The sequence below is a fragment of the Staurois parvus genome, unplaced genomic scaffold (genome assembly GCF_062004578.1).
Source record: "Staurois parvus isolate SC_StPar_1 unplaced genomic scaffold, SC_StPar_1.0 ptg000068l, whole genome shotgun sequence".
Taxonomy (NCBI): domain Eukaryota; kingdom Metazoa; phylum Chordata; class Amphibia; order Anura; family Ranidae; genus Staurois; species Staurois parvus.
The window spans coordinates 4,703,438-4,730,096 of NW_028317864.1; the positions used below are offsets into that span (position 1 = coordinate 4,703,438).

The window sequence follows — 26,659 nt, forward strand, 5'->3', positions numbered from 1 at the left end:
CAACTCCTACTCACCCTCAAATTTCCCCTCCTAGAACAATTCATATACCCTGCCACCACCCAAATTCCCCCTCCCCATTATCTCCTCGAGGCTACCCCCTGTCACTCCTGCCCTCCCCTGGTCCTGGCTGTATTTGATACACTTATCCATTTAATGTTTCAAAAAGGCTTTCAAGTGAGATTAACTTTTTTACAAGGTGCTCCTCCAAGAAGATATGTGGATACAGGCATTCCTACTGGGGAAGGGTGGGCAGCAGGGGTTTTAACTGATCCCCTCTGCAACACTCCACAGCACTCTCTGTACTGATGTGTTGTGGTAGGTGATGTCATGACAAGAGGGGGCGGCTTTCTGTGGCATACTACTCCTACACATGTTAATGTGAGCGCATAGGTGGAGGGGGGCCAAGACCCAAAGGGAAGGAGGAGACACCAATACTGAATCAAGGTCCTACCAAGCTGCCACACAGTGTGCTTGCTCTTCACTTTCCACCTACTGGCGATCCAACCCTGTACCAGTGCAAGAGCTCCATTTTTTTCAGCGAGTTGGCAACACTGTGCAGATTGTTTCCTGAACTGGGATTGTGTCATTCCAGAGTGTGATAGTGTCTGTGGGGCCGAACGATGATAAAAGTGAAATCCCTAAAAACAGCATGTAATCATGGCTTTTTTATTCATTCTTTGTTAAGGAGCAGTCAGGGATCAGATTGCTCCACATAACATTGACTTTTGCTGCACTTTTCATCAATCTGATCTCCTGAGGGAATGACTCAAGTGCAGATGATTGGCCCATACAGGTGACATTAGCCTGGTGGGCTCACACATGCAGGTTCAGATCCTAGTTCTAACACATCCAAGCTTATCACTACTTGTATTGTGTCTGGCCAAACACCATATCGACTGAGGGTAGGGAGTTAAAGCACATGGTGAGAAACTGGGGGCAAGCCCCATCAACTAGACTATATAGAGCTTCAAGATTTCTAATGGCACCCCTGGGTCTCCCTATTGGACTATTCAAGACATACAAGAAGTCAGGGGTTGTCTCAGCCTACAAGCCTTCATCCATAACTAAAAATATCACTGTAGCCGGGTGATGCCACAGCTGGAGGACCGGACTGTGCCTTCCTGTGCCCTTTCTACTCCCTTGCCTGCTCCTTGCTTAGCAGTCCATCAGCCATTCATTGTACTATCCTAAAGGGACAGCTTCACATGCACCACCTCACAGAAGGGCCTCAATGATAGCCGGAAAATACTGACAGTTTGGTGCCAGGTACCCCTTTGTCAAGAATGCATACACCCACCCACTATTGGAGCTGTATATAAGGACATTTACATTTTTGGTCAGTTAATGCCAATACTTTTAACCTTGTTTGCATCAATTAAAATTTGGTTTAGCATTACTGCAGTTCAGTTGATTGCCATATTATGGGCCAGTGTTGGCATCATCTAGTACAGCATCTTTAACTGTGTGCAACGGTCTGTTTACGGATTCATACATTGTTTAACTGCATTGTCATAATACATCCATTTAATCTACCATCTGGTTGCTTGTGACCTATTTTCATTATTATAGAGTGATAGTATACTGACATTTAAGTTACACAGGTGTGAGCGGCCTTGACCTATAGCCATGTGTGTCAGTGGGGACCAAGCAGCTTAAAGATTCATGGCAGAACAGAGAACCTAACATATCAAACCGCTCATGCGGGGGTAAGTGCTACATCACTTTTGACTTGCCCTTTATTGTCTATAGCAGCCTTTCTCAGCCAGGGTGCCCAGGCACCCTGGGGTGCCTTGAGGTTCCTTAAAGGGTGCCTTGGCAAAATGTGTAAAAATTGCTCAAAACTTAAATACAAGCCAGCAGGCGGAACAAGCCTGCCTTTCAGTTACACAAAGCCACAGGTTTTCATTATGAACCATAATGACCTTTTAGCTGCCGGCGTCCTGACAACCAATGACATCATCAACTGATAAGGAGGATGTCAGCTGCCTGCACAGCATCCTAGTTTACCCTCCCCTGCCCCTCTCCATCAGTGCTGGGGTCACATTAGCTCAGTGATGGAGAAAAACTGAGGGAGAAGAAAAACACTGGAATACTAGTCAGTACCAGTGTGCAAAAGTGTATTTGCTTTGGAAGAATAAATCACCTTCAATATTAGGTGTACTACATATATGGATGCTGCTGCGTTATATAAAAACTATTAGAATAGTTTTTTCACATTTTAGAATGCAGTGCCCTTTTAAAATTATGGACAGTCTTGAGGCACCCCATTTTAGAATGGGGTGCCTCGGGACTGTCCATAATTTTAAGGGGTGCCTTGACTGAAAATAAAGTTGAGAAACATTGGTCTATAGGCATCAAAAACAGTATATATCAGTTTAAGCACTTTTTTCATTGTTAAAAAAAAAACAACAAAAAAACAAAACAAAAAAGCTTAGTATGAGCTAGAGTTCCCCTTTCATTCTTCCATGAACTCCTATGGTTGGGGATTTAATGACAGCTTGATTATAATCACAGCAAACTGGAAATCTATCGCTGAACTTTATCAACTCTACAGTTCCCTGATAGCTGTAAGCCGATTTCAATAACTGCTCTTATGTCCTCATTCTCTTCCCTTGTGGCCTCTAGATTAAAGACGCCAGGCTGCGATCTGACCTTACGCTTTATCAGGGTCAGGAATCAGGGCCCATATGGGTTGCTGTGGGCTGAGAGCCTGCTCAGGTGAGCTCACCTTCTATAGCATTCTCCAAAGGTAACATTAGTCGCTGCAGAAATAAAGGACTGACACTTGTCTCATGGGAACCAAATACCAAAGCACATCTGTCCCTTAGACTTCGACAGAGCCCTGGTTCCCTGGGGCAAGAATGGATTTATCTAGAAGACCACTTGTTACTGTATAAAAGGGGGTTTTGTAACAGACCAAGAAAAAAACAGATTGGTATAATACAAATCCACTGCGCCCAATCAGATTCAAGCTTTGTTATCCAGTAGAGTTTTTTTGGGATGCTATGCATGGTAGGTTTGTTAACTTGGATTAAAAATTGGGTAAAACTGAACAATTTTTAGAAGTTCCATTCTGTGTAACAGAACATGTACTTAAATGTTAAAACAGTATGAAACTTAAAAACAAAAATGTATTAAATTGCAGCTTATCAATTCTTAGGTGTGATGGCTGCATTAGTTTTCTTTTTTAGGCTTTTTTACCCCCTTTATTTTCACCTGGTGACCCAGCCAATAACACACCTCCTGTCCTAGGGTGTCTCCACTCTGGCTGGAGGAGCAAGAGACACCTTCAGACAGCAGCATTGTCACTGCTGGTGTTCGAATAGCAGATTTATATGGACTTGACTAACACATTAAAAACGAACTCCAGCTAACCCTTTAAGTTACAGCGACAGGTTTTTTTCCTTTTTGGGATAAAGGTTTTACATAAATGAATAAAAGCTGATCATTGTAAGCACCCCTCTCAGTGGTAAATGGTTTGTCTCAGCCTTCTAACTGCTACTTTTCCTTTACAGTTTGGTCTGTTCATGGAAGTTAAAAAATGACAGACTTATTGGTAGGGGCACCAGGTGAAAATAAGGAAATAACTGTTGTATTATAAAAACAAAAACTTCTTTAATAAAAATATTGAAAAAGAAAATAAATAACGAAAACGAATGCAGCCATCACATTGAAGGACTGGTAAGCTGCAATTTTAGTTTTTCGGGTTTAATGCCGCTTTAAAGTTAGCGTCTCCAACCCACATTTTTCTTTTTAGTTTAAGACAGAGTGCGAGAAGCAGAAAAACTCAAGCCTGGTTTTCAAAGATATTTTTTACATTTAGGCCCATTTCACATAGGCGGTACCCATTCCAATCAGTAGGAGATCCATGAATCCCCTGCTAAATAGGAGCAGAGTGGAACAAATGTCACTTCTATGCTATCCATGTCCATTCAGTTTTTCCTCCTTCTTGAACTCAAAGTAGACCTTCATCCTTCCAGTGAACTCTCCTCCTCTCCATCCTGCTCCCCTCGGCAGCGCCAATATCGTCTTTTTTTTTTATTATTTACTTTTTTGGGATTAAAAGGCTCAGCCTTCTCCCCATCCTTTGGAATTCATTCAGGTAAATGACATGGTGCCCCCGATGTCTCCTGGGATGCATGATGTGCAGTCCCAGTAAGAAGGTGCCTGCACCCAGAACAGCCGGCAGCTGTCAGGAGACAATATGTCAGCTCAGGACCTGTGAAGCGGATCCCATCAGGTCAACGCTGAATCCGCTGGCTAGGCGAGTGGCCTTATTGTGCAGAACACAATATCAGGTAAGCAAGGGAAAAAAAATATTAGGGGGGAGTGGAAAGGCTGCATTTTCTCTTTAACGGATTCATATTAAGTCTACGGGCAGGTGGATGTATATGGATGTGAGTCTGTGTATATCCTTTTACCTCTGAGCTGTCAGATTTATGCCTAGAAAATCAGAATAAGGATGCAAACTCTTAGATTGTAAGCTCCAAGGAACAGGGCCCTCCTAACCCTCTTGTATTGAACTGTATTGTCTCCCTTTATATTGTAAAGCGCTGAGCAAACTGTTGGTACGATATAAATCCTGTATAATAACTTCAACATAGAGGTAATCAGTTGTAAACGAACATATGTCCGTTTACATCCACTTGCCTATAGACTAACAATGATCTTCCGTTTAGGTCCTTCTGAACAACTGACAGGTGGATCTGATGAAGACACCCATATGAAAAGGGCCCTGGGGTCCTTACTGTCCCAGAGTAGGAAAAGGCTAGAACCCGTCAGTTTTTAAAACATTTTTGTGGAATGTGGAGGGGCTAAAACCCATGCCAGGTTTTTATTGCTACCATGGGACAGAAGATGAAGAAAAAATCACTGAATGCGGAATGAAGATAGACTGATGGTTACTGACTTAATAAACCACGGGAGAGGTACTGTGCAGTAAAATGGACTTAAAGAAAAATTTTTTTTTTTTTTAAATATGGAACGCTTCACGAATTTGTGTGTCATCCTTGTGCAGGGCCCATGCTAATCTGTATCGTTCAAATTTTAGTATATGTGCTGCCGAAGCTAGAACAGAAAACTATTCTTAAAAACAATCCCTCCTCCTACCAGGGGCGGACTGACAACTCATGGGGCCCCCGGGCAATAGGGGATCATGGGGCCCCTGTGTCCTTGCCCAAACTCAAAAAAGCCTATGAAAACAGTACCAAAGGGCATCTCATAGGGCCCCTTACTGACCCCGGGCCCTCGGGCAGTGACGTGTTTCCAAATGGTCAGTCTGCCCCTGCCTCCTACCTATCCTGCATACCCTGTATGAAAGATCTGTGTACTTACCGATTTTTAATCTGGTCCGGTCACGTGATCTCACCTGTGTCAAAAAGCAGTTGCTGCAGGGGAGAAGAGGGAGTATCCCCAATGGCTAGATCACAAAAGCCTATGGGTGACGTCACAGCTTTATGAATTTACAGTTGTTGTCGAGTGCTTTCTTAGACAGCTTTCTTAGACGGGGAGCCGGAGTTGCTGCGTCACCGGACCGGATTAAAAAAAAAAAAGGTAAATGCACACCTTTTTTTTAATGCAGGTTACGCAGGAGGAGGGAGGGAGTTTAAGAACATTTAGCATTTACTACTCCAGCATGGTGGACACTGCTCAGCTATGACTGGGGCCAAGAGGAAAGAATGCTATAATGCTGAGAGTGGACATTTTTAAATGTACATGTAAAGAAGGGTTTGACAATTTGTCCAGTTTCTGAAAGATAGATCGATGTTGCCTTATCTGACCTCCTTCTGAAAATGCTAACATCCTGGCTGCCATGATTACAGCAACTGATGAGCTCAAGGTGGGTGTCGCCATTGGGATGATATTGACTACTAGTCCAAGGATCAGGAGTTGGGGTGACAGCAAGAGTGTGCAATACTGAAGGCTTTAATAAATGTTACCAATCCAATACAGTACATCCATATAAAACTGTAGGGCTGGGTGTGTCACAAGTGTACATGCATTAGTTTACTCTCAACAGGAGAAAAACAGTGTCTTATTTTATATTTTTAGTACGTTTGGCATCATGCCTCACTGTATACAGTTCATTTGGGATGCCTATCAGACCTTGGAGGAGGTATGTGCACACCTGATAGGCAGCCAAATGGCCAACTGAAGGAGCATGCAGAAGACTGACAACATTACTGACAATTGTGAGACAGCAGCTTAACGTTGTCAACCTTCAATGGGAAGTGCTGTTACTGGCAGAATCACCAGACAAGAAACTTTGCAACAGCTTAAATTATTTGTTTAGGAAAACTGTATACAGCGAGGTGTGATACAGAAAAGTAGATCTGGGAATTTTACACACACTTGTTTAGCTAGGATTAACCTTTAGATGATTATGCGTTGCTTCTTGCCTTCAGGTTGGAGTTCTCCTTTAACACACATTATCATTGTTATAACTTCAAAAGTCCAGCCACATTTCAGAAGTTGGAGTTGTCACGTACCATTGTAGACTTGCTCGGAAAACCTCAGCGACAGCTGCTGCTTTATTTTGCGCACCTCTCGGTCCATGGTAAACGTCTCAATGTCTAAGTGAGCCTGATACAGTATGGTTCCAGCCGGCGTCTCGTAGATACCTAGACATTTTTTTTTCAGGAATGGGGAGGGAGGAGAGAAAAAAAAAAAAAAGAGAAAGAATAAGAGAGGGATACATGAAGCCGAAATTGCTGTCAAATGACACTATTAATGAGCCCTGTGACAGCAGAACTGCAGTCCGACTTCATTCACTCTCAGCTTGCCGCAAAGTGTTATGTGTCATTACTCCCCTGCTGGGGGCAAAGACAGACCACTTCGCACCTTGTGGTGAAAATGTGTAGATTCCCCTTTTTTGAAGAGGCTGAAATGACAGGTTTCACGAACTGATCGCTTCACCGTCTCGAGCCCACTGGACTCCCGCAGGAAGGCTGTAATTAAAGCCCAAGAGCAGGAGAGGAGGCATAGGGAAGAAGGGCCTTAAATAACAGTTCTCTTTGTACCCCCTCCATGCCTCCCCTCCCTTGCAATCCCCCTACTTCACTCTCACTTTCGCCCAAGCATAAGCGCTTTTCGGAAATAATACTATTTAAAACAGGAGTGATTGGAAGCCTGGAGGCTCACGTTGTGACTGAGAGCTATAGAACAGGCAACAAAGCTTAGACAGATCTCTCCTAAGGATCGTTGCTCATTTAGATAAGTGTCCGTACACTTGGAAAGGAGCCTGCTATGGTGACAGGTTTATTCTGTGGCTGTCAGAAAAACTATGTTGGACAAAAAGCCCCCCCAACTTGCTTGACGTGGTGTGCCAAGCCAACGATGGCTGGAAAATGGAGCCAGAAAAGAAATTTGATGCAGCAGATGTGGATGTCTCTTCCAACCGTTGAAATGTGTTTAGTTTAAAAGGAAACCTGTCATGGAGTTAATAGGGAGGGTGACACTGCCAAACTCCTGAAAATGCTAGATGCCTGGCTGTCTTTAGTTCAGTGGCAGTCAACAAACAGGCTCAAGTATAGTCAGATTGAAGGTAACTAACATTTTCAGGAGAGATCAGCAGCAGCTACTTATTTGTCTCGACAGGTTTTCTTTAAAGCAGGGTTTGTTAAACCGTGGGTCACGAAGGGCTCATTTATACCATATTCCCGGTGTTCAGTTTACATTTGTATTGCATATGCAGTGTGTTTTATAATTATTTTTTTTATTGACAGAGATGCATTTACATGCATTGCAGTACATTCAGGTGAGTTCCCATATTGGGCAGCACAGTGGCTAAATGGTTAGCACTTCCGCCTGGCAGTACTAGGGTCGCTGGTTCGAATCCCAGCCACGGCACCACCTGCCTGGAGTTTCCATGTTCTCCCTGTGCCTGCGTGGGTTTCCTTCGGGTACTCCGGTTTCCTCCCACACTCCAAAGACATGCTGGTAGGTTATTATTATTATACAGTATTTATAAAGCGCCAATAGTTCGCTCAGCGCTGTACATTACAAAGGGGGACAGAACATGTGACAGAACAATACCAATACAATGCAAAACATGAGGGGATTGAGGGCCCTGCTCTTTCGAGCTTACAATCTAGGAGGGAGGGGATGGTGGTACAGGAGGAGATAGCTGTGGGGGATGGAGTGGTAGGAAGAGTGGAGGAGATCGGCAGGTTAGCAGGGCGTGGGGTAGGCTTCCCTGAAGAGATGGGTTTTCAAGGTGCGCCTGAAGGAGAGGAGAGTAGGTGATAATCTGATGGGTTGGGGCAGGGAGTTCCAGAGGATGGGTGACACCCTGGAGAATTCCTGGAGGCGGGCATGGGAGGAGGAGACCAGGGAACTAGAGAGAAGGAGGTCTTGTGAGGAGCGGAGTGTGCGTGTTGGGCGGTATTTGGATATTAGGTCAGTGATGTCGTTCAAAGCAGTATGGTGGACAGCTTTGTACGTCAGTGTTAGAATTTTGAATTTGATCCAATGCGCAATCGGAAGCCAGTGGCGGGATTGGCAGAGGGGGGTGGCGGAGATGGAGCGGTTGGAAAGGTGAATGAGTCTGGCAGCCGTATTCAGGATCGACTGAAGCGGGGATAGCCAGCGGTGAGGCAGGCCAGTGAGGAGGGAGTTGCAGTAGTTGAGTCATGATATGATAAATTGAAGGCACTATATAAGTACCTGAAATAAATAAATATGTCTACATGCGAAAAAATGAAGCATATTGCACAAGAAAGCACCGCCATGATGTAAACTAGGCTTACTGAAATACATTCATTTTTCTTGCATATGTATTCATACTGCGTTTAACTGCATATAACCCAAACAAGCCCCTAAAGAGTGCAGCACAAAGTCCACGGAATCTGATAAGACTCAGATACAGGAGAATGCTTATGCCTGCATCTCTAAAAATCATCACCAAATGGCAGACATGATTCTCAGAGGATGGCTCTTTCCTCAGTCTTCTCACTGCCGTACACCTTGCTGCCCCTCCCTGTAATGCTTAAAGCAGAACTTTGCCCAAATGGGGGAAGTTCCCTGTTTCTTCCGCTTTCCCCTATCCTGTGCCATGTTTGGGGGGGGGGGGGGGGTGAGCGGGTACCTGATTTTGACAGGCACCATCTCCCACTTCTGCTCTGACCGCCCAGGATATTGGAGCAGAAGTTCCCACCTCTTCTCCCCGCAGCCACTTGGGACACATCACAGGTCCCAGGAGACTGCAGGACCATTACCGAGGGCAGTGCGACTTGTGCACAAGGAGTCACAGCTGGCTGCCCACAGTTAGGATGCCGGGGACCCAAAGACTGGCAAACAGCCAGATTGGGTGAGGACAGCACTGGATCCTGGGCCTGGTAAATGCGTGTTTTTTAAAAGTCAGCAGCTACAGTATTTGCAGCTGCTGACTTTTCAATTTTTGTCGACAAGGTGGAAAACCACTTTAATTATCAGGCTTTATAGTCTCTGGTTGCCAGTGTACTTCCCAACCTACCTGCCACAAACTTCTGTCAAGGACAGCATATCCTTCCACCAATAGTTATAGACCACCTGGCACATGCATGTAGCCCAGTGGTCTCCAAGCTGTGGCCCTTTGCTTGCCTTTATCCGGCCTTTGGGGCACCGGTCCAAGGTGCTATTTGTCCCACTGACACTAGGGATGGGACACTTTTCCTTCTCTGGATACCAACAATGGGGCACTATTCCTCCCTCTAATACCAATACGCTCATTGACGCCAGGGCATTTTCTACTCACAGAGGCCACAGTTCTGCCCTCACAAAGTCTAAAGGACAGTAAACTGGCCCTTTGTTTAGAAAGTTTGAAGACCTCTGCTATATACCATTGGCCTCCAAACTTTTCAAAGGGCCAGTGTACTGTCCTTAAGAAGAGGGGTCGGATTGTTGCCAGTAGAGGGAGAAAATGTTCCAGGCATAGCATCAGTGAGAATAAACATGACCTCAGGGTTGGTGGACAGTAGGAGGATTAGTGCCCCATCATTGGGATCAGTGGAAGAATTAATTTGCCATTGTTGGTGTCAGTGGGAGGAAATGTGCCCCATCATTAGTATTAATGGCAGAAATTATGCCCCACTGTTTGTGCCAGTGGGAGAAATAGTGCCGCATATCATTGGGAGGAAAAAGTGCCCCAAGAGCCAGATAAAGGATAGCAAAGGGCCACATCCAGTTTGTAGATCACTGATCTAGACCAATGGCAGTCTACCCAACACATTTTGAGAAACCCTGTATGAAACTACAAATGTACTTATGATAGTTTCTTGACAGATGGAGAAACACCAGACATAGAGCCATACATGAACAGATCAGGTCGCCGGACACTTTTGCTCACATCAGGGAGCCCATAATGCAAGTGTTGAACAAAGGACAATGCCCTCAAATACAGCTTTAATTCCAACCATTCTATGTATCTGTTCGATATTGGTTTTTCTTCAAACACAGCAGCAACATACTATGGCTAATTAATGGCAGATAAGGCCTGAGCCAAGTCCTCCCTACCAATTTCCCAAAAAATACATAAACCTTGGCACCTGCAACCAAGAATAAAAAAAGGCAGAGCTATACAGAAACCCAGACATTAAAAATGATCGAAAGGCAAAAGGGCAAATAGGAAAAGGTCGGTCACAAGAGACTCGAATTGTAAGCCTATCACAGAAAATCATGTGGCCAAAATGCATCTGAAATTATACGAAAATAGGCAAAGTTTAAGCAACAAAATGGAAAAATAATATTTAAATGATCAACTTTTATTGAGCTGGGTGGAAAAATATCAATTTAACAGTACCTGCATCCAATCAGATGGGGGTGCTGAGCAGGTATTCTGACAGTCACCTCCAGCAGAGAAGATTCATCTATCCACACTATTTTTTATCTTTAGTCATCTGTCCTGGCACTAGATCCTAAAGTCTGCCATACATGGCTAGATTTTCATCTGATTAATGCTGAATTTGACTAAATTCATTTCGTGGCTGCCCATTCTGTCACCATTGGGCTATTCTGATAGTAAGCTCCAGCAACAGAGAAGATTCATCCATCCACACTATTTTGTCTATAGTTATCTGTCCTGGCACTTTTACTATTTCGGCACCCAAGAGAATTATGTGTGTAGACTACAGCAGATCCCCTCCCCCAAGATGTATGAGCATTACATTTCAACAAAAATCCCCCCCCTTAAAAAAAAACAAAAAAAAAAAACGAACAAACAAGCAGTAATCTGCACTCTAACCCCCTAAGCATATATTCCCCTCGTAAGTCAAAATTCTCCCCAAACCATAATTCCCTCCACTCTCAGTAAAAATCCTCACTCTGCTGAAATCCTCCCTCCCAGCATAAATCTTTGACCACCAAGGTTTCCTTACCTGCTCTATGCTGGGCAGAGACTAAAGAAGGTAAGGAAATCCTGCACAGTCCCAATCTGACAGTCCAGATTCAGGAGTCCTGCAGTGGCAGGAGGAGGAGCTGGAGGGGAGAGAGAGCACAGCCCGCACCTTCTCCCGGATCTCTTCTGCTCTCCTCATTTTGGTTGTTACTTCCTATGATAAACTGACAGGAGTAGTGATGCTGCTGTCACTACTCCTGTCAGCTTGTAGTGGCAGAAACTCTTTAAGCAGCGCCCCCCATCTCACATGATACCACAGCGCCCAGGGCAGCCACCCCTCCTGCCCGCAACTTGTTCCAGCCCTGGGCTGCAGCAACAACAGTACAGCTGATTAAAGGGTCAGCCCACTCTTTTAGTTATATGTAGAATTGCTGGTGAACTGAGCCAGCCCCAGGATTCTTGCATATCTTGCATGCTCCAAAAGTGGGACCTCCCTGCCACAGTTCACTATCCTGATCCTGTTCTGGAAGTTCAGGGTGTTCCCAGCTATCTTTACATGTGCCACCACCAACATAGAACAAAGTAAATAAAAATCCAGCATGCAGAGTAGGAACGCTTCATAATGGCCAAAACAGGTCTGCAGTATGGGAAGATCCGAAGATAGACTTGGGAAACTGTCAGGGGCTTAACTGTTCAGAATATACCAAACACTGAAATAACAGTTTTGGATGGACTGGACCTTAAAGCAGAAATGAAATCAGACCATACTGATTTTTGGATCCCAGAAAGGGTGGACTTTATTTGCTCCCAGGATGAGGATGACAGTACAATACAATTAGGAGGTGGGAAGCACATGTTCACAAATCCGATATCTTGTGACACCCAGGCCAAGACTGAACATTTCTTTATTAATAATCTTTAGGTCCTTGCAAGCTACAAGCCTGAAAAAGAACCTCTCAGGACAAAGTGTACAAGCTTCTATTGAGGACGTATTTTGGAAGATGCTGTGATCCGTATCCAGGGGCGGACTGACCATTTGGAAACTCGGGCACTGCCCGAGGGCCGGGGTCAGTAGGAGACCCCATGAGATGCCCCTGGTACTTTTTTCATAGGCTTTTTTGAGTTTTGACAAGGACACAGGGGCCCCATGATCCCCTATTGCCCGGGGGCCCCATGAGTTGTCAGTCCGCCCCTGGTAGGAGGAGGGATTGTTTTTAAGAATAGTTTTCTGTTCTTGCTTCGGCAGCACATATACTAAAATTTGAACGATACAGAGAAGATTAGCATGGGCCCTGCACAAGGATGAACTCCAAAGGCACAAATAAATGCAGCTTTGTAAAAATTTAGGGCATGTTGACACTTGCGTCAGTCCTCGCTGCCCCTCTAAGAAGCGATATGCAGTGGATTACTGCTCAGAAGGCAACTTAAAGGCCTATTTTAACTCTGAAAAGTCAACACCAGTTGTATTACATGCATTTGCCGGTTGGATGCAGCGTGTAGGTGGGAGCAACGGGTGCTGCTGGCAGGAAACACACAAGTCCAAGTGCGGTAACTGCAATATTTTGTAACAAGTCCAGCATTACATAATAGGCCCGGCGGAAAAGCAACCCAACCAGGAACTCTCATGAGATGTAACAGAGATGCGACAATAGACTGAAGTCTTGGGGTGCCGACAGCAACAGTCTCAAGGAGCAGAATGCGGCCTGGCCCGTCTGTACCCAAATGGAGAGGCTTCCAGGAAGGATGGCATATCCCTACACTTTCCCTGCTCCTCCAGAACCTTTCCCTGATGCTAGCACTGTCCCTGACAGATATCCTGTTCCCTGCACTAGCACTTGCAAAAAAAGCATGCCAAACCTGGGGGCCAGGGTCTTAAATAGACTCTGCCTGACCCAAGATGGCTACCAAAGTCACATTGGGTGGCAGCATCCAATTGGATAGCCACCTCCCATCGAACGAGGAATTCATAGAGGAACTAGGTTCGCCTTGACTTCCTCCCCCATCTTCATTGCTGCTGTGGACAAGCGCCACCTGCAGTGAAGAAAATAGACTGCACCTGAATGGGTCATGCTTGGCAGCTGTACTGCCTGCCGAATGTGATGTGGGGTATAATGTTTACTATGGCATGTGTACAGCCCCCCCAGCTCAACCAACAATTTTTGCCACCCTCCAGCTGCCTGTGTGATGAGCCCTAATACATCCCTAAATGTATTTTTTTTTTTAAGTGCACTCTAAAGATACAGTACAGCAGGAACCTTTCCCTGCATTCACGCTGGCTGAATGAAAACAAAATACCCATCTGTGGTCAGCTTTAGTACCTGGATCTGACTTTGTAGCAGCCCCTGTACAGCAGAACGTAGAGAGGGGCCAGGAGAAGCAGCACAAGGAGCCAATTAAGTGTATTGCAGTGCAAGGAGCACGCTGACAGGAGAAGAGAACAAAGTGACAGAGTAATGAACTCATCAGTATGCTGCTTTTCTTCTTCCAGTCCAGCCACAAGCTGGGGGTGGGAAGGAGACCTGTAACAAACTTCAGCAGAGAAGGATCAGATCCCCTTCTCGCCAGGGCTGTACTGTGTGGCAGAACGTTGTTAATCTCAAGACTGGATGGACAGAAATACACATCCTTTTGGCAAATAAAGCAGCTCTCATATCTGTAAATAAAACAACGCATTGAGCTATTTTGCCTGGAATTCAACTTTAAGTCATCAATAACAGCTCCTACACACCTAAGCAGACGAACACTGTCCCCATCCCATCTCAGGTCCATATCTAGGCCCAATTTTCCCATGTCCATGTTTTAGTTGAACTGCTTAGCGATAGTGAGATGTCCGTTAATTTCACAACTCTTTTACTCTCCAGCGGAGAATTCTATTTGCCGCTGACCCAGGTGACATCTTGAAAGCTTATTAAAGACTGCCGTTGTCACAAGAGATTTCCTGCTAAGTCAGCCGCAAAACTGGCAACTGAGGTGAGGAGGTTAAAACCTTCCTATTTTAGTGAGTCTACAAATTTACTCTCAATAGACTCTGCCGAAGTCCAGCGTTGGGAAAACAGACCCGTCTACTCCCGTCTTTTCCATCTACAGGATCGGCCTCCAGACATTAATAGGCTGTGTTTGGTAAGACAGTAGCTGTAGGAAGGCAATGGGAACATGGAGAAGATACAAGGGCTCACAGATAAGGATATACAGGGCATCCAGAAAGTCTTCGTAGCTCTTAACTTTTGCCACATTTTATTGTCTTATTCCAAAATGGATTAAATTCATTTTTTTCCTCAACATGAAAGAAGTTAGTTTAGAAATCTTTGCAATTTATTAAAAATAATAAAACCATATGTACATAAGTATTCACAGCCTTTGCTCAATACTTTGTTGGAAGCACCTTTAGCACCAATTACAGCCTCAAGTCGTTTTGAGTATGATGCTACAAGCTTGGCACACATATTTTAGGGCAATTTCTCCCATTCTTCTTTGCAGTACCTCTCAAGCTCCATCAGGTTGGATGGGGAGCGTCGGTGCACAGCCATATTTAGATCTCTCCATAGATGTTCAATCGGGTTCAAGTCTGGGCTCTGGCTGGGCCACTCCAGGACATTCACAGAGTTGTCCCATAGCCACTCCTTTGTTATGTGGGCTGTGGGCTTAGGGTCGCTGTCCTGTTGAAAGATGAACCGTTGCCCCGGTCTAAGGTCCAGAGCACTCTGGAACAGGTTTTCATCAAGGATGTCTCTGTATATTGCTGTATTCATCTCTCCTTCGATCCCGACTAGTCTCCCAGTTCCTGTCGCTTAAAAACATTCCCACAGCATGATGCTGCCACCACCATGCTTCACTGTAGGGATGGTATTGGCCAGGTGGTGAGTGGTGCCTGGTTTCCTCCAGACATGACGCTTGGCATTCAAGCCAAAGAGTTCAATCTTTGTTTCATCAGACCAGAGAGTTTTGTTTGTCATGGTCTGAGAGTCCCTCAGGTGCATTTTGGTAAACTCCAGGCAGGCTGCCATTTGCCTTTTACTGAGAAGTGGCTTCTGTCTGGCCACTCTACCTTACAGGCCTGATTAGTGGAGTGCTGCAGAGATGGTTGTTCTTCTGGAAGGTTCTCCTCTCTCCACAGAGAAACGCTGGAGCTCTTTCAGAGTGACCGTCGGGTGCATGGTTACCTCCCTGGCCAAGGCCCTTCTCCCTCGATTGCTCATTTTGGCCGGGCAGAAGATTCCTGGTGCTTCCAAACTTCTTCCATTCACAGATGGAGGCCACTGTGCTCCTTGGGACCTTCAATGCTGCAGAATTTTTTCTGTACCCTTCCCCAGATCTATGCCTTGATACAATCCTGTCTGAGGTCTATGGACAATTCCTTGGACTTCATGGCTTGGTTTGCGCTCTGACATGCACTGTTAACTGTGGGACCTTATATAGACAGATTTATGTCTTTCCTAATCATGTCCAATCAACTGAATTTCTCACAGGTGGACTCCAATCAAGTTGTGGAAACATCTCGAGGATGATCAGTGGGAACAGAATGCACCAGAGATCAATTTTGAGTGTCATCGCAAAGGTTGTGAATACTTATGTACATGTGTTTTTTTTTTTTTTTTTATTTTTAATAAATTGCAAAGATTTCAAACTAACTTCTTTCATGCGGTCACATTTTGTTCACATTTTTGGAGGAAGGTTACAGGGAGGGTTAGGTTTATTTTATTTATTACAGGTACTTATCTAGCGCCAATTGTACTAATATATAAATATATATATATATATATATATATATATATATATATATATATATATATATATATACTGTATATTACATTCGCATCAGTCCCTAACCCTCAAGGAGAGTACAATCCCTAAATCACTGTCATACATACACATACCAGGGCCAATTTTTTTTTAGCTAGGAGCCAATTAACCTACCAGCATGTCTTTGGAGTGTGGGAGGAAACAAGAACACCCAAAGGAAACCAAAGCAGGCACAGGGAGAACATGCAAACGTAAATGTAAACCCGGCCCCCCTCCACTCTGCCGCCGACTGCCTACACGACAGCATCCTCTCACTGTCATGTCCTGACATAGCCACCACCTTGTACAATGACTCACTGTCAGCTGCCCTAGACTCTCTGGCACCCCTTACCACACGCATCATCAAACCCAGACCGCTTCAACCCTGGCAGACCGACGGCACTAAACGCCTCAAACGTCGCAGTCGCGCACTGGAGAGACTGTGGCGCAAAACCAGGTCCCCTCATACTTTCTCCCTCTACAAATCTGCATTTCTTATCTACACCTCCTCCCTCCACGCCGCCAAGCAGGCCTACTTTGTTAACCTAATAAACACCCTCTCCTCCTGCCCCCGCCGACTCTTCTCCACCTTCAACTCCCTGCTCTCCCCCCCCCCCTCCTCCACTCAGTACCTCTCTCACCGCCCACGAAATTGCCACCCATTTCCACAACAAGATTGACGCTATCCGTAAGGACATCGTCAACTTGCAATCTACCTCCCCACCTAGCCTCCTCGCCCCCGTCACCCCTTCATCTCCCCCCTCCTCTGCCCTCACAACCGCACTGCCCCCCTCCTCTCCCAATGCCCCGCCCACCATAACCCCCCCCGCACTGCACTCCCTCAGCCCTGTCACTACTGAGGAAGTCGCCAAAGTCCTCTCAAAAGCCCGCCTCACTACCTGCCCCCTGGACCCTATCCCCTCTCAACTCCTCCGGTCACCCCCCTCTTCCCTCATCCGCTCCCTCACCCACATCTTCAATCTCTCCCTCTCTACTGGCGTATTCCCCTCCCCCCTAAAGCACGCGCATATCACCCCCATCCTCAAAAAGCCCTCCCTGGATCCCGCGGACCCCAACAACCTCAGACCCATCTCCCTGCTGCCACTCACCTCCAAGCTCCTTGAACGCTTAGTCTACGATCGCCTAAGCTCCCACCTTACTGACAATAACCTCCTTGACCCTCTACAGTCCGGCTTCCGTCCCCTACACTCCACTGAAACCGCCCTCCTCAAAATCACTAACGACCTACTCAACGCCAAAGCCAAGGGCGACTACTCTGTCCTCCTTCTCCTGGACCTCTCTGCGGCCTTCGACACAGTTGACCACCCCCTCCTTCTTAATAAACTACTCTCCCTTGGCATCGGAGATGCTGCTCTCTCTTGGTTCTCATCCTACCTATCTTGACGCTCCTTCAGTGTCACCTACAATGGTGCCACCTCCCCCTCCCTCCCCCTCTCTGTTGGGGTCCCCCAAGGCTCTGTCCTTGGACCCCTTCTCTTCTCCATCTACACCTCCTCCCTGGGCAAACTCATACAATCTCATGGCTTCAACTATCACCTCTATGCTGACGACACCCAAATCTACCTCTCCACCCCTCACCTCACCCCCACTATCTCCGCCCGCATCACTCACCTCCTAAATGACATCTCAGACTGGATGTCGCTACATTTCCTCAAGATTAACCTCTCCAAAACCGAGCTTCTCGTCTTTCCCCCTGCCCACACCCCCCCCCCCCATCCTATCCATCATCACCAACAACTCCACTATCACTTCCGCCCCGCAAGCCAAAGTCCTTGGCGTCATTCTTGACGCGAACCTCTCCCTCCAACCGCATGTCAAATCACTCACAAACACATGCAGGCTCCATCTTCGCAACATTGCCAAGATCCGCTCCTTCCTCACCCCAGACACCACCAAACTTCTAGTACACTCCCTCATCATCTCACGCCTTGACTACTGCAACTCCCTCCTCACTGGCCTACCCAAGTGCAGGCTCTCCCCGCTCCAGACCATCCTGAACTCAGCTGCCAGACTCATCCACCTTACCACCCGCTCCACCTCTGCCACCCCCCTCTGCCTCTCCCTCCACTGGCTCCCGATTGCCCAACGCATCAAATTTAAACTCCTTACCCTGACCTACAAAGCCGTTCACAACACTGCCCCTGACTACCTCACCAATCTGATCACCAGGTACCACCCTACCCGTACCCTTCGCTCCTCACAGGACCTCCTTCTATCCTGCTCCCTGGTCTCCTCCTCCCATGCACGACTGCAGGACTTCTCCAGGTCCTCCCCCATCCTCTGGAACTCACTGCCCCAATCCATCAGACTGTCGCCTTCTCTATTCACATTCAGGCGCTCCCTCAAAACCCATCTCTTCAGGGAAGCCTACCCCACCCTCACCTAACGGCCATCCTCCCTCATTCCTCCTACCACTTCATCCCCCCCAGCCACTTCCTACTGTACCTTTACCCCCTCCCTCCTAGATTGTAAGCTCGTAAGAGTAGGGCCCTCTTACCCCTCGTACGCTGTCTGTCTTTGTTGTACTGTGCCATGTATTGTCCCCCCCTATTGTACAGCGCTGAGCAAACCCTTTGGCGCTATATAAACTCGTAGTAATAATAATAATAATAATAATGCAAACTCCAGGCAGGTGGTACCATGGTCGGGATTCAAACCAACAGCCCTAGTACTGCCAGGAGGAAATGCTAACCATTTAGCCACTGTGCTGCCCCGTTTAGGGTTACACAGAGAGGGTTGATTGGAGGGTTAGTGTTGGTGTGAAAGGGAAGGCAAGTGTGAGAATAATAGGGAGGTTTAATGTGAAGGTTTCACAGAGTGTTAGTGTGAAGATTATGCTTAGAATTGGGTTTAGTTCAGGGGTCACAAGCAGGAGCATATCTACTGTGAAGCAAACAAGGCGTTTGCTTTGGGCAGTATTTTTTAGGTGGGTGGTGCCGCCCCCAGGCCAGTGTCATGCATAGGTGTAAAGTAATCAGTGAAAATGGACCTCTTACATACACTGCACCCATGGATGATACTGTCAGGAGTGTCTCCTCTACTAGCCCTGTCCCTCCCACACCACCCCCACATCCTTAGCTCAGTCAGAGCCTCTTCCAGGCGACCTGCTGTTCCCATCACCAGGGAAGCTGCGTGGTGAATCTGCTGTGTCCAGTGAGTAGTGTGTCCTGGTGGCAAGGTGTCCTGCCCTGAGCCAGGCTCCCCCTCACCTCTGACAACTTTCCCTGGGTGTCTCAGCTGCTGCAGAACTTCTTGAAGGAGGGAGGGTAGGTCTGCTGGATGCTGTAATGCAGGGCAGTGATTGGCAGCTGTGGGGTTCCCAAACTCCAAAAAACCCCCTTCCTCCTCCCCGCCTCTCCACCCTTAACAATAACCCCCCTCAACAATAACCCCCTCCTCACCCTACACAATAACCCCCCCTCCCAACCTCTCAACCCTACACATTAACCCCCCCTTCCAACCTCTCAACCCTACACAATAACCCCCCCTCCCAACCCTACACAATAACCCCCCTCCCTGTCTCTCCACCCTAAACAATAACCCCCTACTCTGAAGGGGTGGATCTCTAATAAAAAGGTGGAGCCTAAAGAGGAAGGGGTGGATCCTAAACAGGAAGGAGGTGGGACAAGTTTAGATTGGGGGGGTGCCTGATTTTAGTCTTGCTTAGGGCACCAGAAAACCTAAATACACCACTGGGCACAAGGACAGTAAAGCCTGGTACAAACATACCAAAGGTGGGCCGGTTCAGCAGGTCTTACGAACGAATCGTCGGGCTCGTAAACCAGCATTTGATAAGGGCTTGGAGCCATTGACTGCAGCACTTATCTGTGTATTCTGACTGGGGAGGAGTCACCGCTGTCAGAATACATTAGTGTGGCGGGGGAGATCCCTGGACCCACATCACTAGTGCAGAAGCAGGGATCTGTCAGTTTTTTTTTTCCCATTCAACCCACTGGTTGAATAAAAAAAAAAACCAAAAAACTGTGCATATATACCCCGATTCAAGGATGATGAGTGTTCGGTTACAGGAAGGAGTTAGGGCTCATTTACACTTGCTTTGATGTTAACACATTAAAGCGCCTACTAATTCCACACACATTTTTTGTGACTTCTGTGAAGTTTTTTTAAGCCAATACCTTCGCTCAGCAGATCTCCAGCACACTGGAACCCCCACTCAGCAGATCCCCAACTCATTAGTACCCCAGTTCAGCAAATTTCCAGCACAATGGAACCCCCACTCAGCAGATCCCCAACTCATTAGTACCCCAGTTCAGCAGATACCCAGCACACTGGTACCCCTACCCAGCAGATCCCCAACTCATTAGTACCCCATTCAGCAAATCTCCAGCACACTGGAACCCCCACACAGCAGATCCCCAACTCATTAGTACCCCAGTTAAGCAGATACCCAGCACACTGGTACCCCTACTCAGCAGATCCCCAACTCATTAGTACCCCCAGTTCAGCAGATCTCCAGCACACTGATACCCCCACTCAGCAGATCCCCAACTCATTAGTACCCCAGTTCAGCAGATCTCCAGCACACTGGTACCCCCACTCAGCAGATCCCCAGTTGATTAGTATCCTCATTCAGCAGATAACTCATTCAGCTGTACCTCCAGCTCTGCTGATTCGCTGTTCAGTGGTGACCCTTAGCTCTGCTGATCCCCCACTCAGTAGGAACCCCCTGTTCTGCTGATCCTCTGGTTTGCTGATCCTCTTCTCTCTGGTTCCCGCTCACCTCTCACTATATTGCTCCCACGTATGACATCTGCTAGTTGCTCCGCTCCTCACGTTTCTGCTGCACCACGCTACACACCAGTTGTGATGTCCGCACCAGACACTTACAGAACATATACATTTGAAACAGAAGTGACTACTGATGTTTTTCTGGTTTGTTCGTTGGTTTCCCGGTGCTTCCTGGGATATCTCATACCTGTAATATCTCCAAAATAAAGCAAAGCCATCTCTGAATAAATGCCCCTCAAATGCTGCTATTGAGCATTGTGTTAGACTTCTATAGAGGCTTTGGAGACGCTTTGAAGCACCAAGAAAGCTATAAGGGGGCATATTTTTGAAGCAAAGCAAACAACAGTGTGAACAGGACTGTAAGGCAACCATTTTATTTAGTGACAGGTGTTTTGATTGGCATTGAGAGCACTTTACAAAAGTATTTCCAATGCCACAATTTGAAGCAAGTGTAAACGAGCCCTAAAAGATCTGTTTTACGGGGGTGCAATATCAAACAACAGGGAGATGTAGCACAATGCCTCAACCAATGAAATTCCCTCCATGACTAGATAAATGACACCTGTCTGTGATTGCCAAGAAACCCTTTCTTTGCCTTGACTCCCAGGGAATCATTCATGCCGTTGCTTTACATTTACCTGACACGGGCAGCATAGTATAACAAGGCGAGGCAGCGGTGGATTCTGGGAAAGTGATTAAGTTATCACAACAACATGAAAAAAAATAATATCTGTGTTATTTGTCAACATTTTTTCTTTTCCATATATAAGTTTCTTTTCAGGCTCACAGCGGGCTGCGGAGGAAAGGGGGGCAGACGCAGTCTTATATTTTCAATGCTGTGACAGCTGTCTGCAGTGAGAAAGCAGCAGGTTGTATATGCCGACAGAACCATGCCGAGGACGGGAGACAGATACCTCCCACACAGCCGCCATTACAGGATCTCGATTACCATGACTTGCGCTGTTCACCCATGTAGGAGGTGCAAGATATACGGCCATAATGTGCCATGAAGAGAACATAGACTGCCGCCTGTCATGCTGATCCAGTGGCTTCAATGCTAACTAGGGGCTTATTTACACTTGTGGATGAGTGCCACTAAAAATAGGAAGCTGAGCTGTGTTTTTACCGTCTCCTAACGCCCCCCTTAAATTGCAGAGGGGGAGTATACATGCTGCAGCAATGAACATGACCCATTTAAGTAAAATGGGGCCAAACTGCAAATGCCTTGCAACCACGTGCAATGCAAACAGTTGGAGGGCAGTGGTATGGAGTCGAGCGCCTTTGAAAAGCAATCCAATGTGGCTCTCTTTTCAGAGACATGCCAATCTTAGCCACACTTCTAAACCTAGCCTTAACCACTTGAGCTCCTGAGGATTTACCCCCCTTAATGACCAGACCTCTCTTTGCTACTTGGCGCTGCACTAATTCAACTGATAATTGCGCGGTCATGCAATGCTGCACCCAAACAAAATTTACGTCCTTTTTTTCACACAAATAGAGCTTTCTTTCGGTGGTATTTGATCATCTGTGCGCTTTTTATTTTTCACGCTATAAACAAAAAAAGGCCAAAAATTTTGAAGAAAAACAATATTTTTTATTTTTAGCTATAAAAAATATATAGTAAACTCAAAGTTGGTTATTTAGGCCAAAATGTATTTTGCTCCATGTTTTTGTTAAAAAAAATCCCAATAAGTGTATATTGATTGCTTTGTGTGGAAGTTATAGCGTCTGCAAACTATGGTATAAATACTGCAATTTACGCCATTTTTTTGCTATACAGCGCTGCGCTAGTTTAACAAACAATTACGCGGTCATACAATAGGTACATAAATGAAATTTACATCCTTTTTTTCCCCACAAATTGAGCTTTCTTTCGGTGGTATTTGATCGCCTGTGCGGTTTTTATTTTTTGCGCTGAGGAAAAAAAAACAATATTTTGGACTTTTTGCTATAAAACATGTCCAGTAAAAAAAAAAAATGCAAAAATCAAATTTAGTCATAAATTTCTGCCAAAATGCATTCTGCGACATGTCTTTGCTAAAAAAAACCCAATACGTGTAAATTAATTGGTTTACGTGAAAGTTATAGCGTTTACAAGTGGCGGGAAAGATACTGGGATTTTTAGGGGGTTTTTTATACTGATAATGGCGGCGATCAGCGAATTATGGCGGCGATCAGGGACTTATGGCAGCGACCAGCGACTTATGGCGGGACTGCGGCGGACATTTTGACGTTGGGGGGTACTGACTTGGAGTCACTGACATCCCCAAAAACACTAATACAGTGATCAGTGCAAAAAAAAAAAAAAAAAAAAAAAAAAACACTGACACTGTACTAATGGCACTGGGGAGGAAGGGGTTAACTTTATTTTGCAGGGAAGGGTTATAGGAGTGAGGGGAGTGTTTTACTAGGGGGCGGGGGTGTGTGCTGGGCGGGACAAGGCTGATCGAGAAAGAGAAACTGTTCTTTCTCGATCAGCTCATCCTCGAGCTGTCAGGGAAGTGATAGACAGCACAGCTACTGCAGCTGTGCTGTCTGTCACGGTTTGCCGCCAATCGCCGGGACATAGCCGCTAAGGAGCAGCTGTGACCCGGCGACTGACATCTGTGGCAGAGAACTGCGGGAAAAATAGGGCGGCGGCGCGCCTCGCGCGTGCCCCCTATTTGTTTACAAAACACACGTCTTAAAACGTGGTTTTGCCTGTGAGTGCCGCCCTGCCGCCGTATATGTACAGTGGCTGGGCGGCATGCGGTTAATGACCGAGAACAAGTATGGGGCTCAGCATTTCCTCAATATGGCCTTCTAATTTGATTGTTCAAGGTCAGTGACTCAAAGTATTTAAAGCATATCTAAAGCCAAGAAAATTAATACATGACAGCTCTTTAGAGGTGGTGACCACAATCGTCTTTTTTTTTTCAGGCTTTTTCCTTTATTTTCAGCTGGTGATGCTGCTAGTAGCCCATTTTATGTCTTAGGGTGACAGCATTCAGGAGGTGGTATTAAAAAGTTTGTAAAGAGACTAGTTTTGTAACAAGCCAACAGATGGCAGCACAAGGCTGCACGCATAGTCACAGGGAGCACAGACCTTCATAAGTCAGTGTGCCAAAAGACAAGGTCCTGCGTACATCGGGAGCTGTGCAACTCGCGCTATTCTGACCACGTGTGTTACCACATCTGCCATTTCATCATGAACAGCAAGTTAAAACAAATAGCAAACGTGAAATTCTGCGTGAAACTGGGCAAAACCTGCCACAGAGACATTTGAAATGATTTGGCAAGTTTATGGTGATGCTGCAATCAGTTGTCTGAGGTGTTTTGAGTGGCACACGTGCTTGAAGAGCGGAAGAACATCACTGGAAAACGACGGGCAATCAGAAGATCTTCAGCGAGCTGAGCCCCCAAAAATATCCACTTCCTGAAGATGAAGCTGCAGCTCAAAGGTGGCCGTTTTGACAACATTGCGGAGATCCAGCAATTTGCCCAATTTCATGCAGAATTTCATGTTTGCTCTTTGTTCTAACTTGCTGTCCATGAACTAGCAGACCTAGTAACACACATGGTCATGATAGCACCAGTTGCACAGCTCCCGATGTACACAGGATAATGTCTTTAGGCGCACTGACTTATGAAGGTTGGTGCTCCCTGCGACTTTATGTGCAGCCTTGTGCTGCCATCTGTTGGCGTGTTACAAAACTAGTCTTGAAACATTTCGTTACCACCTCATACTAATTGTGCTTTATCTATGGAATATTTATTTATTTCTTTCAGGTACTTATATAGTGCCATCAATTTACTCAGCACTTTACATATATATTGTACATTCACATCAGTCCCTAACCGTCAAGGTGCGTACAATCTAAGGTATAGCAGCGTTATCACTCTAAAGCTTGCCATAAGTGGATCTTAATCCCAAATGTAATTGAGCCCTTAGCCCCCATTCACACCGGGTGCAACTAGTCATGTGACTTGACAGATCAAAGTCGTATGGCATGTTGCACCCCATTTGCCAATGTGGCACAGTTGAAATCGGTGCGACTTGAGCGCTTTTTCTGCAATTCCATGTGCGACTTGCATTGAAATAGATTATATCTTGGCATTTCCTACAAAAGTCAATGTTAGTTGGCACTACCCTCTCCTTACTCTCATAGTTTTATAGTTAGGCTAGCCATACATTATACAATTTGCTTGAGATTTTTGGTTTAGATTTACCAAAAACCATGTAATATGAGGTCAAACCTAACAACACTTTAAATTGTATCCAATTGGGCAGGCTCTTGCACTACATAGTTGAAGGTAAATCTAAAGGAAATTGGACAGAAAATTGTATAGTGTATGGCCAGCCTAAGTAAGGTTATATAAAGACACCAGTCCACCGAGTTCAACCTGTGAATTATGTGTGGTAGTGTGTTTACATCACTACCATTTTTCATATCTCTGTATATTGCATTCGTTAAGATGCCCATCTAAGAGGTTTTTTTTTCCCCAAATTGACACTTCTTACTGACACCACTGATTATGGATGAAATTCTACATCTTTACTGCTCTAACAGTAAAGAACCCCCTTGTACAGTTTACGGTTGAACTGCATCTCCTCCAATTTTTATTGTGTAGCCTGTGCAGGGGTGTATTTATCACAAGGCAAATAAGGCATTTGCCTAGGGCGGCATTTTTCAGGGGCGCAGCAGCATCTTTCAAGGGGGCAGCACCACTCCCCAAAATAAGTGTTGCAAGAAGGGACACACGCAGCATGGGGACCAGGTGGGATCTGAGAGAGGCTGCTTGATGGTGTATGCAGAGCCTGACTCTTGTTCCCGGGGATGTCTGGAGCTATGAAGGTGAGTGTCTTTTCTCTCGCAGGGGTGGGGGGTTGCCAGTGTATGGGGGGTAGTGGTAGTGAAAGGCTCTAAGGTGGGGTGGGGGAGCTAAGGTGTTGGTCAATGTCAGGCTCTCTTCGTGGGAGAGATGGATGTTGGTTGGTGTCAGGGTCTCTCCATGGGGTTGGGGGAGGGAAGCCAAATTTTGGGTTGCCTAGGGCACCACAAAACTTAAATACACCACTGGACCTGCGTGTCTTCTTAAGCTCCCTGAAACTGAATCATTTCCTCCCTGTGCTAGAACACCATTGAGGTATTTGTATATCGCCATCATATCTCCTCTCAAGCATCTCTTCTCCAGGGAGAAAACCTTTAATCTTATAGTCAGTCCTTCTTCGAAACTGACCTCTCAAGTCTCTGTATCGGTCTTTAAATTGAGTGGGTGGCCTCATTCTCCAATTAGGTGGTTTGTGATATGGGAAGGGGAGATACAATCTTAGCATTTGAAAAAAAATGGGGATTTACCTATAACTTTCCCTGTCCATAAATTTGGATCAACTTTCATGTATGCGCAAGCAGCTTTCACTACTGCCTAGCTTTTATTACGTTGCTATTATTATTATTATTATTATACAGGATTTATATAGCGCCAACAATTTGCTCAGCACTTTCCAATACAACGGGAGACAATACAGCAACAATACAGTTCAATACAAGAGGGTTAGGAGGACCTGATTCTGGGAGCTTACAATCTATTAATGCTGAAATTTTAAAATAGAAAACTATATTAGAAGTTATCTATAGCTTTGATCGTTTAATGTTGGCCACACGTCTATTGTTCCAATCTTTCAACAAAACGATCAGCTTGACACTGATCAAATCTGGTATTTATCGATCATTTTTCTATTGCATTCAACTCATTTTATGGGATCAAATCAAAGATAAAAAGCATTCAGGTCATTTTCAAACTGATCATGTGGCGTAC

The 26,659-nt window shown here is 45.8% G+C and overlaps 1 protein-coding gene and 2 non-coding genes across 4 annotated transcripts in view; 1 reads left to right on the forward strand and 2 right to left on the reverse strand.

The window, feature by feature from the left end:
* ASS1 (argininosuccinate synthase 1) overlaps positions 1-26,659 on the reverse strand; it is a 142,724-nt gene that overhangs the window by 18,531 nt on the left and 97,534 nt on the right. For both annotated transcript variants that reach the window (XM_089669039.1, XM_089669040.1), the window contains one exon: positions 6,489-6,620. In XM_089669039.1, the coding sequence (XP_089525165.1) occupies positions 6,489-6,620 (132 nt within the window). The remainder of the gene's footprint in view (positions 1-6,488; positions 6,621-26,659) is intronic.
* LOC149469504 (U6 spliceosomal RNA) lies at positions 4,973-5,074 on the reverse strand. Its single transcript, XR_016311571.1, has one exon. It is a non-coding gene; the product is annotated as a U6 spliceosomal RNA (small nuclear RNA).
* On the forward strand, positions 12,542-12,648 carry LOC149469505 (U6 spliceosomal RNA). Its single transcript, XR_016311572.1, has one exon. It is a non-coding gene; the product is annotated as a U6 spliceosomal RNA (small nuclear RNA).